Here is a 13,793-nt window from a genome sequence, read left to right on the forward strand (position 1 = left end):
AAGATGGGCATTGATATATACTATTTATGTATATATATATGTATATGTATGTCTATAGCTTACCGATCCCTGCGCTCGTTCCGTCTGCCGCCATACTCCATGGGCGGTGAGGCCGGACGGCCGTGTCGATCCATCCAGGAGCAGGTCTGGCGAAAGGGCAAACCAGATCCAACGCCGCCGGCTGCTGCTGCTGCTGCCTGGGCCGCTGCAGACTGTGGTAGTAGGGGTGCCATCGATGCGTACATCGGATCCCGCGAAGGTGGCCCAAAACCGTGCAACGGTGCCGTCGAGTTCAGCGTGGGCGGCGCTCGCACCGTCATACTGATTTGACGTGACGATTTCAATATCTGCACACATCTCTGCGTTAAGAAAAAATGTGGCAATAGAAGAGACACAAAAGAGAGACGGAAGATGCAAGCAAAACGAACGAACGATAGAAAGGAGCCAAAGAGATAGAGAGAAAAAACGTCAAACTAAAACCAAAAGCGGGTGGCAATAATTTGAAACAAAAAAAAAAAAAACATAAAAAATATAACAAATATAAAAGAAAATACAAACAAATTTAAATCAATTCAAACAAAAACAAATACTTCGAATCTCTGTGAACATGTGAACATCTCTCACTTTATATATATACACATATATATATATATTATGTGCTTTGTTGCGGTTTTGCACAGCGTTTTAAGAATTGAGAATTTTCAGTTTAGTTGCCATTATTTTAATTGTTTTTGACCATAAAGTCATAAAAGACAAGTTGTGCAAATTGTTTGGGACGTGCGCAAGTGTCGGTTGCCCCTCAAAAACCTCATAGAGTGTCGTACTTGGACACAGCTGGCTCTCATCGTTGGCCACATCGGGGTTTTTGTTGGCATTGCGGTTGGGCTTTAGGCTAACTGTAATTTAGGATACAAAGCTCTAAAAGCTGTTTGCCAAATTTTTGTTGATCCCTTGTCACTTTCATAAATGGGTTTTAGCTTTATGGGTCTCTGTCCATATTCAAATTATTGAATATTCATAAGGGCGCCATAAATCGTATTGATTTGAAAATATTCATTAGTTATAAGAAAATTGTGTGGCAACCGACCATTATTCTCTTTAGAAGCAATCCGAGTTCATCGTGTGAAAATATCAATTGAAATGAATCAACAACCAACGAAGTATAATAATAACAAATCTAAGCATAGTTATAGGAATAAATCAAATATAAATGTTTTCAAAAATACTTAATAGAAAAAAATGTGAATTTAATGTGACTAATCTATTGCCAATTTTTTCTCAGTGTATATTTGTATTAGTGTTATTTTTGTTGAATGTATGTATTTGACTTTTTCGTTTATAGTCATAATTAGACAAAATGTTTCAAGTTTTATCATATGTAAAGTGCACAATATCAAAAAACTACGGAAAGCCATTTAGAGCATAGAACGAGTGGATGAGGAGAGAGATAGGGAACAAGATCTGTTATGTAATTCACAAGTATTGCCAAACAGATTTGCGGAAAACGAAAAACGAAAAACGAAACATGTGCGACAAGGGAGTATCCTTGCACCCTTCCAAACACATCCTGGCCTCCCCGTTTGACACGTAATCTCAGCCTAATGTCCTTTGCATTCGATAGAGAGCAAACGAGCTCGAGCAACCAGCCACGAGCGGAATATGAAGAATTATATGGACTATCATAACGTGTCACATAAAATATTCCACAATAAATTGACTTTCGTTGTCTAGCTGCTGTTCGGTTGTTCGGTTGGCTGTTGCTTGTCGGGTTGGACAGAGAGGAGGGGGGCGGTGGTCGTTTTAGGTACTTTGCCAAGTGGCGCACATAAAAGGCGATGGCCTACTGCCTACTGCCTACTGCTCAAATGCAGCGCAGCTCTTATCGCAACTATTAACAGGCAAACAAGCAGCCTATCGAGCTAAATCGCATTAAAAATCAATTAAGTGTACAATTAAATTATCTTTTTGAAAAGGACGATTTTCATGTGGCTGAAGCCTCTCAACCGGCTGAAGGAGATGCTTGAATAATGTATCATATCGTTTTTTGCGCAGTGACAATCGTTAGATGATCCATTAAATAAATGTTCGAAATGATGATAAAATTGTGTTGTGAAACGTTGCCAGGCTAAAGGACTTGCTTCATATCGATTTCTTGTCCTTGCTTGATTTTATTATATATATATCTTTGCTCTCTTTCACTCGATCTCTCTCTCTGCTTCTCGTAATGTGCTCTAATCGATTTATTGATATTAATAAGAAACATTAGCTACTGAAAAATGATCAAAAGATAGTAGTAGTAGTAGTAGTAGTAATAGTATAGAAACATATGCAGTTTGGCTCACCTTAAGCGCCTCCTCGTGATTGATTGAGGTGAATGGCGTGCCGTTCACCTCTAGGATTGTATCACCGGGTCGCAGGCCGGCGCGCTCCGCCACCGAGTTCTCCTCGATGCGTGAGATGTAAACACCTAAGCCTGTCGATAAACATGAAAACATAAAAATAAAAATAAATAATAAAAAAAAAAAACAACCAAATCAATTAGCAAACGACGCGTATTAAACTTTTAATAATAGACACACACACACACCACGCCCCAAACACCGCCCACTGTTTGGCCTCTTTTTGTAAGCCTTTTTCATTAAGCCACGCCAATCGCGAGCGTGTGTGTGTGCGTGTGTGTGTGTGTGTGTATGTGTGGCAGCCATTTTATGTTTAATTTAAAAAGAACGTGTGCCGAAATGCAGGCAGCGGGCACATCGACAAAGTCCATGGATACGATAAATTGGTAGGTGGAATGAGAGCCGATTCAATAGATTTTTGTATATCGATTTTAAAGCTATCGCACAATGTGAGCTAAAAATAAAATGCCTGACCGTGAATGAAAGCGCTGGAAGTGTGCGGCGGGAATAGCAAGGTGTGGACAGAGACCGATATAGAGTCATGGTGGCCATCGAAAGGTGGCCAGCTGCAAAATGCGCTCTTCGAAATGTCAAAGCTGCTGGCGAACGAACACAAATAAGTAAAAATAAAACCCTGCCGACAACAGGCATCAGGTTGAAAATTAAATTGCATGAAATAGTAGTATAAATGCAGGCCAAATTGAGGTTTCACACAACGCCAAACATCTGATAGACAAGAGCCAATTGAGCTCCCAACTCAATCGAGTTGAGCACTGAGTGTCTACATCAATACATATACATATACAGATACATATACATATAACTACATAAGTGTATGCAATTTGCTACAAACAAGTACAAGTAAATTCTCTGAAAATTGCCTAGTTCAGCTCTCGAAGCAAATTAGATTTGATGACAGAGTCAATTTTCCGTAGCCTACTTCGAGGCGCATTTGTTTCGCCTGTTAACCTGGCTGGCTGGCACCCACCTGAGTCTTTGCCTCCTTTGACGCATATGCCGAAGCCATGATCGATCTGCTGATCACGCGACATGGAAACAGTGCGCGTCGTCAGTTCATGGATGTTGGGCACACTCCGGTCGCGATCTCGTTCGCGATCCCGATAGATCTGCAAATAAACATACGAATTGTCAACTTACAACTTCAACAAACAAAATGTAGTTAAACAAATTTTGCTATATTTTAAACTGATAAATAAATAAATAAAAAATAAAATTAAAATAATTTTGAAAATATTATCCTAACGAATATTAATTAAACCAAAAGCAGAAAATTTAGTCACTAATGCTCTCACTTCTGTTATTATTTATAATATTATTTGTGTCTAACTGATTTTTATAAATAAATAATAAATTAAGCTAAAGATAATGGAATTTTGTTGGATTTACCTGATGCGTCGTTGAGGGCGGACTGCTGGCCGGACTGCGTCGCCCTGTGCGATCCCTATCCCGGGTGCCGCCGTTGCTGTAGTGATAGCTACTCGTAGGAACTGAGGACGACTGTGTGGCGCCGAACATGCGCAACACCTGCTCCGGTGATATTGGTCGCTTCTTATTGCCATTGCCCATGGAGGAGGAGGCATGCCGCCCACTGGCCGCCGTTGACGTGGGCAGTGTACCAGCCGTACCGGCCGCCATGTGACTGGATGGTGAGGAGCTGAGATATGCCGAACCGCGGCCCGGCAACGAACCACCTTTGGTCGGCACCCCAGCCGAATTGAAGTAGTAATGCGGCGAGTGGGGACGCTCAATGATTGTGTACGATGTGCCCGGTGGCGAATAGTAGAGGCCGGATCGACCGCCTCCGACACCACCGACGCTACCGATTCCTCCGCCGCCGACGCCGACGCCGCCTGCTCGCAGCGAACTGGTGCTGTTGCCGACACGGGATCCAATACCGCCGGCACTGCCGCCGTAATGGCCGAGACCGTGAACGCTCCCCGGTGGCGGACTGATCATGCCAAAGGCCAGGCCAATGTCCTCGGCCTCGTAACTGTTTGGCGCTGCTGCGCTGCTCCGTAAATGATGAGCGCTGAGGCCAGCTGAGCCGCCCGTCGGCACGCTCGATGATGATTGTGTGGCGCCACCAATGCCAATGCCGGCCGCATTTGCTGCATGATAACCATAGGCGCGTGCACTCCAACGTGAGGGTCCAAGATCGCATAATTCGGCATAATCATTGCCAGCTGCGCTCATTGTCAGGGGGTCACCGTCGAATGGTATACCACTACCCCCAAGGCGCATTACACTGTCGGGGCTGTGGTGCTGCAAACCCAGAGAGACAGAGAGAGAGAGACGCAAAATGGGACTCTGTTAGTTGGTAGTTCAGCAACTGTAAATGGGATATAAGCCCTCTTCTTAGCCATAACCCCTTTATTACACATACATACAAATACATGCTCAGCTTTTATCCAAAGAACCCATTGCCAAAGGGGTATAAAGGGTATGATAAAGTTATGCAATAGCTTAAAATCAAAATGAGAACGAAGCATCTTCGACTCCACATAATGTTTGGTATCAGGATGAACAGCAAAAGTCGCTTTGAGTAAAGCTCTTATTTACCAGATGCAGCACAAGTTTGTTTCATTTCATTGCTCGCTTTAATCGTATTGGTAATATCGATATAAATCGATGTTCGATAACAATAAAACACACAATTTTAACGATATATATATATATATATATATGTATATATATATATACCTAGTCATAATATTGTTCATAAAGAGTTTGATATTAATTATGAGAAACTCATTTAGTTGTGAAAAGAAATAAATGATTAGATCAAATTATTGTTTTGAATAACTAAGACTTACGATAAAAGCTTGTGGTAAGTGTTGCAGTACAGGGTATCTTGAAGTCGAGCTCTCTATATAAAACATGCTTGCTTGTTTTGTTTGCACTTGCTCATTGCAACGCAACCGTTAAGCCGCAGCTCAGCCACGCGGTTCCCATTGCAAACAATGGCTTAATCTCCAGTGCCATATGTTTCACACACAGTCACATACACACACACACACACACACACACACACACAGACAGACACACACACACAGGCATCAAACTAGGGCCCATTTGCTGGTTGCTGCTAACTGGTTGGCATCCTTTGTTTGCTGGCGCCGCGCTTGGAATTTTTTGTTTCGAAATCAATAGACAAAACTTACACACCATGCTTCATTATTCATTATTCATGTGCATATGCCAACTTTGAGCCAAAACCACACTCGAGTTCCCCTCTATTCGCCAACCGCCAATCCCCCCTCTACCCATTCTTACCCCAGCCTCATTTTGATCACACACATTTACATATGCACTGGGGCACAAGAACAACGGAAAGCGGCGCTTAGAAATTCATAGACGAAAATTGCAGTCCTCTCACACTTTGTCAGTTATTTAGTAGGTTAGTTCTGCATTGAATTGCGTGTTGTTGACAGAGTTATCCGATTTGCAATAGCAATAATTAATGTGCAGCCATAAATTGACTACTTTGTTCTAATATGCTAATAAGCCATAATTTGTCGTTAAAACAACAAGTATTGATTCGATTCTTTCAAAAAATAATGAACATGCCTGTAAATGGCATTTTAATTTGGTTTTCAGATTTACAACGTATTAGCAGAGACGTCTCTAAGATAAATATATTCGTGATCAACATCAGTCTCATCATCCATCCAAATTTGCAGACTTATATAAAGCAATCTTGATGAAACTTGGTGTATATCCTTCGGAGATGATCTTATCAGACCACTATATCATATAACTGGGTACGTCGATTAAAACATACCCTTATAGATTGAAGTTATTTCTAGTTTTATTGCATTGCTTGAAGAATTAAAATGTAGTTTGAAGATTTCTGATATTAAAATTCAGTTATCACAAAATATGTCAGCATTTAAGATTACATGTAAATAGTATTTACATATTTATACTACTATTATAGAAAGGCATTTATTTCTGACCATTCTTGAGCCATGAAAAATATAAAACTTGAGCTAAAAAACAAATTTTTCTGAAGGACCACAAAGCTTATACATAATTTATAATTCTTTTATTATATAGAAGAAATACATATATTATTTAATTAATAAACCAAGAGGGAGTTTATTAAACTTGTTTTAATAAAGCTTCCCATTTTACCGACTTTTTAAATTAAATAATCGTTGAAAAAATCGTCGCACATGTGAAAATACCAGCTTATTGTTGTCATTACACAAACTGATTTAAGAAGATGAAATGTGTCAAAGTCATCTGACATCGACTTGTTGTCGGTCATTCCGAATCCGAAAGATACATTTGTCCATAATGGCAAGCAATAGTGCTTAGCTCCAACAAGCAGCCAATAATGTCCTTTTTGATTTATGGATACACATTTGCATGTGCTTCCACAACAAATTGGCAAGCAATCGCTCTCCATATCTAACTAAGTATAAGTATGTATGTACAGACATATGTGCAAGTTTATCAATAAGGAGCATCTAGTTTCTATATGCTTCTAAGCACATACATATAAATATATACATTTATATATATTTATATATGTTTGTAAGTGCATTTGTATATTTGACAATAAATTGTAAATGTGAGTTTGCTTCTTCTTCTTCTTTTTTGTGCTTCGCTTGGCTTTGTTGTAGAATAAACAGCATGCTCCAGCGTGTTTACTCATGACCTTGCTTTGCAAAGCCAACAGCAATGCACACACACACTCACACACACACACACACACACAAACATACACAGTGTGCTGACTGGCGTCGCCAGGCGTTTGGCGCTGTCCCAAGGCCATTTTTCATGTGCGCACTGTGACATTTTTGGAATTTTTTTGTTTCTCTGCTGCCTGTGCAAGTCGACGCGTCGCACAGTGTGGCCAGCCCAAGTCATTTTCTAAACAAGTGTCAATAATTAAAAGCAACACTAATCGATTGTCAATCGATGGCTTATTGGATTGCCACACACATAACTGAGCTGCAAATAGAATTACTTGAACTATTCCTTGGACACGTCCATTGCTTAAGCAAACTGCTTCCTTTTTTTTGCGTAACTTCTGTTTGGCTCCACTGTGCATTGTTTTCTTTTCATCTTTCTTCTGTTTTGTTTTTTTTTTCTCGTTGTCATTGGTCGCCTGGTTTTCTTTGATTTGAAAAGTAAATACATCTCTGTACAGAAATATATAAGTATGCATATTTCTTGAGTTAAGTTCATATATATTTATGTGGTACTCTGTTGGCCTGGCATTTGCATGTTGGCTAGTTCAATCTGTGATTGCTATTTATGGCTTATCGGATTGCTTAATATGCATAATGCCAAAACTGCAATTCACACATTGTTGTTGTTGTTGTTGGCTTTTGGCTTTTGTTCTTGTATCGCAGCGCTCAAAAGTATGCTATAAAATACTTTGGGCTTAAGTGAGCTACGCTTTTATTTATAAATAATTGATGTTTTATATGTGCTTGCCACTTAATGCGGACTCCACTTAATAGTTGCTGAAGGCATATTAAAACATTAAGCAGTCAGCCCTTTTCACTTTTTCGCATTTTCTTTTTTTTTGTGTGTGTGTGTGTCTGTGTGAGAAATTAACGTCTATTTAAAGGGCTGTGGCTGTGTCTGTGTGGCAACACTGTGCCACTGAGCATTCATCAGCATTTTCAGCCATATTTTGGCAGGGTTGTTCGCAAAATATTATGGGAAGTAATTATGATAAATGCAGGACGTGTATGTGTGTGTTGTGTCTGTGTGTCTGTGTGTATGTGTGTGTGTGAGTCGATGTGTTTGCTTTGCGGCATGTCGAACTTGTAACTGGGTTAATTGCGCGTAAAAAAAAAGGTAGCTCACCACACAACAGCCACATCGAGCGATACACGTGTAGATATATACATATATATATATATATATACATACACATCATTGTGTGCTTGTGTGTGCGTATGTGTGTGTGTGTGTGCCCATTTCCGCTTGCTGTCAATAAATCTTAAAGATCTGAGAGATTTCCATAAGCCACAACAACAACAACAAGAACAACAACTAAGCGTTACATGAAATGACCACATTCTTGTGTACAGAGCTGAGCACGTGGTATTTTCTTATTTTTGGATTTTTGGATTTTGCTTTTTGCGCTGCTTTCGCATAACTTTTGCGTAAACGCAGCTCACGTATCATATAAAGTTAAGAATGTTTTACACCCAGCATATGCAAAATATATCCAAATTAAGATAACAAAAAACTTTAACGTGCCGTAAAATTTATTTGTAATGCATATTTCATAAGAATTAATACGTTAATAGCGAGCGGTATTTATTAATTTTACAATTTAATTAAAACAACTAGCGTAAAATCTTTATCGTGTCTGCTTGCGGGCAAACTAACGATTATTAAATGGATTTATTCTGTCAGCCTGTGTCTAGTGGGATAATTTTGTCACATAAATAAACCCAACTGGGCAGAGGAACAACGATAGCATTGAACAAAAATAAACGCAAGTCAAACAAAACAAAGCTCCATAAAGTTCACAAGCACACACACACATACACACACATATATACATATATATATATAAACACACACACACAAGTATAGAATACCCACGTACATACAAGTATTAATAAGCTTTGAGCATGTTAAAGCTCAATTACCTGCACAAGGGCCGTTGGCTATTTAAGCGAACTCGATCTCTACATTACGACTAGTGTGTATGTGTGTGTGAGTGTGTGGATGTGCTTGTTTGTGTAAGGGACTTGGGCTAATAATAATAACGAAATTTACTGCAACTACACGTGCCCCGTCAGCTCAGAGTTGTCTTTAGTTTGAACAACAAACGAACTTAACTTGAAAAACAGCTCAAATAGCTGAAAGAGAGTCCTTCAATGACAATGACCCGATAAGGAATGTTTCTTCATCAAATTGCAAGCGCCCCGATTGAATTAAAAACATACACTCAGAACAAAAATCGACAGGTATTTCAGCAAATCACCACAAGGGCAACTCATCATATTTAAAAACTATATATTTCTAATACGGAAGCTTTTTTCATTTCAGGTTTTCTTTTCTTAATTCCAGCGTTAATTTAATTAATATTTGAAAAAACATGTCTAATTTTCAGGGTGATTATACACAATTAGATTAGGTTTTTGTGTTGCTTTATTATTATTATAATTATTATTATTAGTATTAGTATTATTAGATGTCATATAAGAACCAAAAAGAAGAAAAACTTTATGCACTTCAGGACAATACTGCTCTTAGGCCATTCTCTAAAATTCAGGTCGATCTTTTTAACATACATACTACGTATGTTAAATAATAAACTACAACTTTGTCATACCTTAAGCAATTTTTGTCTGAAAGTGTCTATATACACCTAACTCATAATAGTTTATTATGAAATAGGGCTATTCCTTAGCTGTAAAAAAGCAGTTATTTTTAACAACCTAGAACAATAAAGCTTCAAGGAAAAATTGCAACGTTTATGAGTTTGCTTGGCTGTATTGATTTAGCTTCGCTTTACATGAAAAATTCTCGTTAATCTTGTTGATTTCTCAATTACTTCCAGCTAGCAATCAGATGTTTAGATTAATTACTATGTAATTCTGCTATAATTATAAGGCACTCGTCGCCGACATGCATAGTGAGCGAAGGAACACTTTCAATACACTCACTCACTGTTTTCACAGCACCTGTGCTTTGTGGGGTAGCTTAGTGAATTCTTTGCGACGTTCCTGCTAAATATGCAACACATTTGCTTGTTCTTAGCCAGCTCGCACATTTTTTCTTTTTCAATTTTCTTTTAGCGGAAAGAAAAAGTGTCATGTTCTGGGGATTTAAAAGTGGAGCGTCACGTAGGTGACAGCAAGAAAGAAAATCTGTTGTAATAAGATATGCGCAATGCATATGCATAAGTTAAGACAGAGCAAGGTATTTGAAAAGTGTATGGGGACAAGAAGAAGCAGCAAGAAAAGCAGCACGAAACGTCGCTGGCTTACATGTCAACTATTGATTTTTTAATTAAATATTAATGAAGCACAAAAAGAAAAACAACGAAAAAAAAAATAAAAAGAAAAAGAAAGCAACTAAAAACAAAAAACAGCGCCAAAGCGTAGAGCATAAAGAAAAACACGCTCGAAACGGAAAGCGGAACAGTCATTCAACTGCCTCGAAATGACGGAGGCTCGCCCCTAAACATGGCGAGGATCCTTACGTGCCTACACGCCTTAAGCAATATGTGCCAGACTAAATAATGAAAAGGCTGCCTCATTCCGCCAAAACGAAAAACGTAAATAAAATATAATAAAATACGAGCAGAGCCAACCAAACCAGGAAGTATGTAGTTAGTACATATATATAAATATATATATAGTTATACCTACACCTATGGCTATGTGCTGGCGAAATTACGAGTTTTTAATCACACGTCTCGTTATATAAAAGGCAACGGCAAAACGGGTGCAAAACAAAAAAAAAATAAGAAGCAGCAACAGCAGCAGCAACCAAACCAAATCAAATAAAATAAATATGCAAAGCGGCGTTTCTCACACTCCAGCTGGGAGTAGGTCGACTTTGACGTCGTCGTTGACTATTCTATGCGCAGACACGCAAACAAGCCAAGGAGGAAATGTGGAAATGTAAAAGGCAAATGAAACTACATGTTTGCTGCGAACAAGGATGAGAGCGTGTGCCAGGCTGTGCCAAGTCGTCCCAAGCCAGGCTAGGCCAGAAGACAGACAACCAGACAGCGAGACAGCGAGACAGTCAATCCATCCGTGCGTTCGTCAGTCAGTCAGTCAGCCAGTCAGTCAATCCGTATATCAGTGTGGGCAAGATACACACAGCACTTTGGCCAGTCACGAAAGTTAGTTTAACAACTGTGAGTGCAGGTTAGCAAGGCGCACTCAAGTCACCAGACGATGCGCAACTATGGAGTGTGTACAATGTGTCTGAGAGTACAACAACTCACGCAACTTTTACAACGCACTCGAACAAATAGACAAAGCAGTCGCCTAGGCGCAAACACAAAAAAAAAATAACACAAAAAAAAAACAGAATAATACACTCACAAAAAAAAAATTGGGCGGAATTTTACTTTTGGCTGCAAGAGTAACTCCACTTTTACACAGAAAGTATATTTCTAAGAAGGAAGGATTTGTCTTTCTAAAAACTATGCATTTTCTTATCTTATCTAAAATTTAGAAAAAAAAATATATATATAATTTATATTTATATGTATTTAATGTTGACTAAGATCAATTGATACAGCAAAATAAATTGAATTAAAAATACTATGTAATATAAATATAAATTTTAAAAAAATTCAATTGACAAGTTGGTCCAACATATGTTGCTTGGATTATTAATAAATGTTAGAATTTTAATGCATTTTTTGAGTGTATAAATCGATGAAAATGACGACAACTCCCGGTCTCTTCACGACTATTACCATTGCTTCTTGCTTGCCACAAATTATGCCACGTGGCAGCTACTATCGTGTCTGCTCATATTTTTATATTCCACCAAATGTTATATTGCCTGCAGCATGTGCAATATTTTACGTTGCTGCCACGAATGTCTTGTTTGCAAAGAAGCAGACAGTAAGTGACATAAATAATATGCACAAATTTTTCGACATATATCAAAAGTATTGCAGAAGACCTGATGTTATTTGAAATTGTTTTTTATGTTAAAATGCAGATCCAGATTTGACATTGTTCAGATGCAGCTAATTCAGAAACTATTTTGTTACATTGACTGCTAACTTTGACTTATGCGCATATCTTTATAATACTTTGATTTGGAGATGTCATTGTGATTTAAATATAAGCAATATATACTTTTAATCAGTGAGAACTTCAAGAACATTAACTCTGAACAAGTTTAAGCCAAATGAAACCTGAAATGAGCCTGACATTGAGTAATATTGTAGATATTTAATATTCAATCCATTGAAAACATATTTGTCGGATGAATTTATAATATAAGTTCTCCTATACCAAAAGCAGCATTAAGTTTATTTAATTTTATCGAAAACTGACCATATTTAAAGAATATCGATATAAATCGATTTCAGAAGCAATAAAGGACACAATTATAGACATATAAATAGCCTTTCAATTAATATTATTATATTAATATGAATATGTACATTTATATTTCATTTTATATTATATTATAATGATAAAATGTTAACTATAAAACTCTATCGATTACAAAGTTGTGGGATAAGTATACCCATCAGTAGGTAAGATCAGAAAATTATTTTCATTTGTCTAAAAGAGTCTTTGAGCTTCGACACCTCGAAGAAGACATTTGTTTCCTGTTTTTATGTCTAATCTAAGAGATTTCAGATAGTATAATGTAATTACTTTAATTATATATATATATGTGGGGTAGCTCTGTAATTAATTTATTGATCTGTAGCAAATGCAATAATATTTGTTTGTGAAATGTGCCACCCTTACGAACATTCGATACGAATACTTAAGCTACACACAAAGTGGGCAAACACACAGAGTGCTGAATGGACTACTCTCTCTCTCTCTGGGAAAAGACAACAGACAAAATGAAAACATAGTGAAGAAAATAGCAATATTTGGCCATTGGCACAGGATATATTTGGCTTGGAAATCATTTAGAGCCTTGAGGTGTATCCACCAACAACAAAGAGAATGCTTTGCGGTTAGTTTCGTGATAGCGTCGAGGCCATAACAATCAATCTTGTTTTATTAAAAGAGCGCACAAGACGACTACTTGAACATCGGAGTGGAACTGAAACACTGACGCCGAACAGGACTCAGGTGGTGGCAGAAAATCATTAATGGATATTTACTAAATGCTAGTCGGCTAGCCCATAAAGGTAATCCTTTTTTTATTTACGAACTCAATTCCCGAACACTTCACACGCGGAAGGGCTGCTCATTAAGTGGCAACCCACCAAAAAAAAAACAACAAAAAAAACGAAGAAACCTTGAGAGCTCAGAAAGAAATAACGAGCTAAAGAAAATGTTACAAGTTTTGCTCTTAATTCACTTAAGACTTTAGTTTTTGGACAAGGACTCCGGCTCGATGTGGTGTGAGGTGGTATGGTTGGGTGTGGTATCGTGTGGGTGGCTATTGAGCCGTGCTGAGCCGCCTTACAACATCATTTGTGTTCGTCCTTTAAGTATCTTGTATTAGGCAAGTTCTCGGCATCAGCCACTCAGCCTTGGCGATGCCATTGAAACTGTAACTCTGAATGCGAAATGGGAATGTGGCAAATGAACAAAAGTGGATAAACATATTTACACACACACACACAGACACACATCCGCCCATCCACCCACACACACACATTATGTGCAGGAAAGGAAGGAGCAAAAAAAAAAAATATACGAGTTGTAGCCAAGTAGTTTTCCA

General features: G+C 38.2%; 1 protein-coding gene across 1 annotated transcript in view; it reads right to left on the reverse strand.

Moving 5' to 3' along the window:
* LOC6556853 overlaps nucleotides 1-13,793 on the reverse strand; it is a 35,645-nt gene that overhangs the window by 17,992 nt on the left and 3,860 nt on the right. Inside the window, 4 exon segments of the mRNA XM_032739386.2 lie at nucleotides 64-359; nucleotides 2,343-2,473; nucleotides 3,388-3,526; nucleotides 3,807-4,682. Coding sequence (XP_032595277.1) covers nucleotides 64-359; nucleotides 2,343-2,473; nucleotides 3,388-3,526; nucleotides 3,807-4,661 — 1,421 coding nt within the window. The 5' untranslated portion in view covers nucleotides 4,662-4,682.

This window comes from Drosophila grimshawi, unplaced genomic scaffold (genome assembly GCF_018153295.1).
Source record: "Drosophila grimshawi isolate 15287-2541.00 unplaced genomic scaffold, ASM1815329v1 contig_44, whole genome shotgun sequence".
In the NCBI taxonomy this organism is placed as follows: domain Eukaryota; kingdom Metazoa; phylum Arthropoda; class Insecta; order Diptera; family Drosophilidae; genus Drosophila; species Drosophila grimshawi.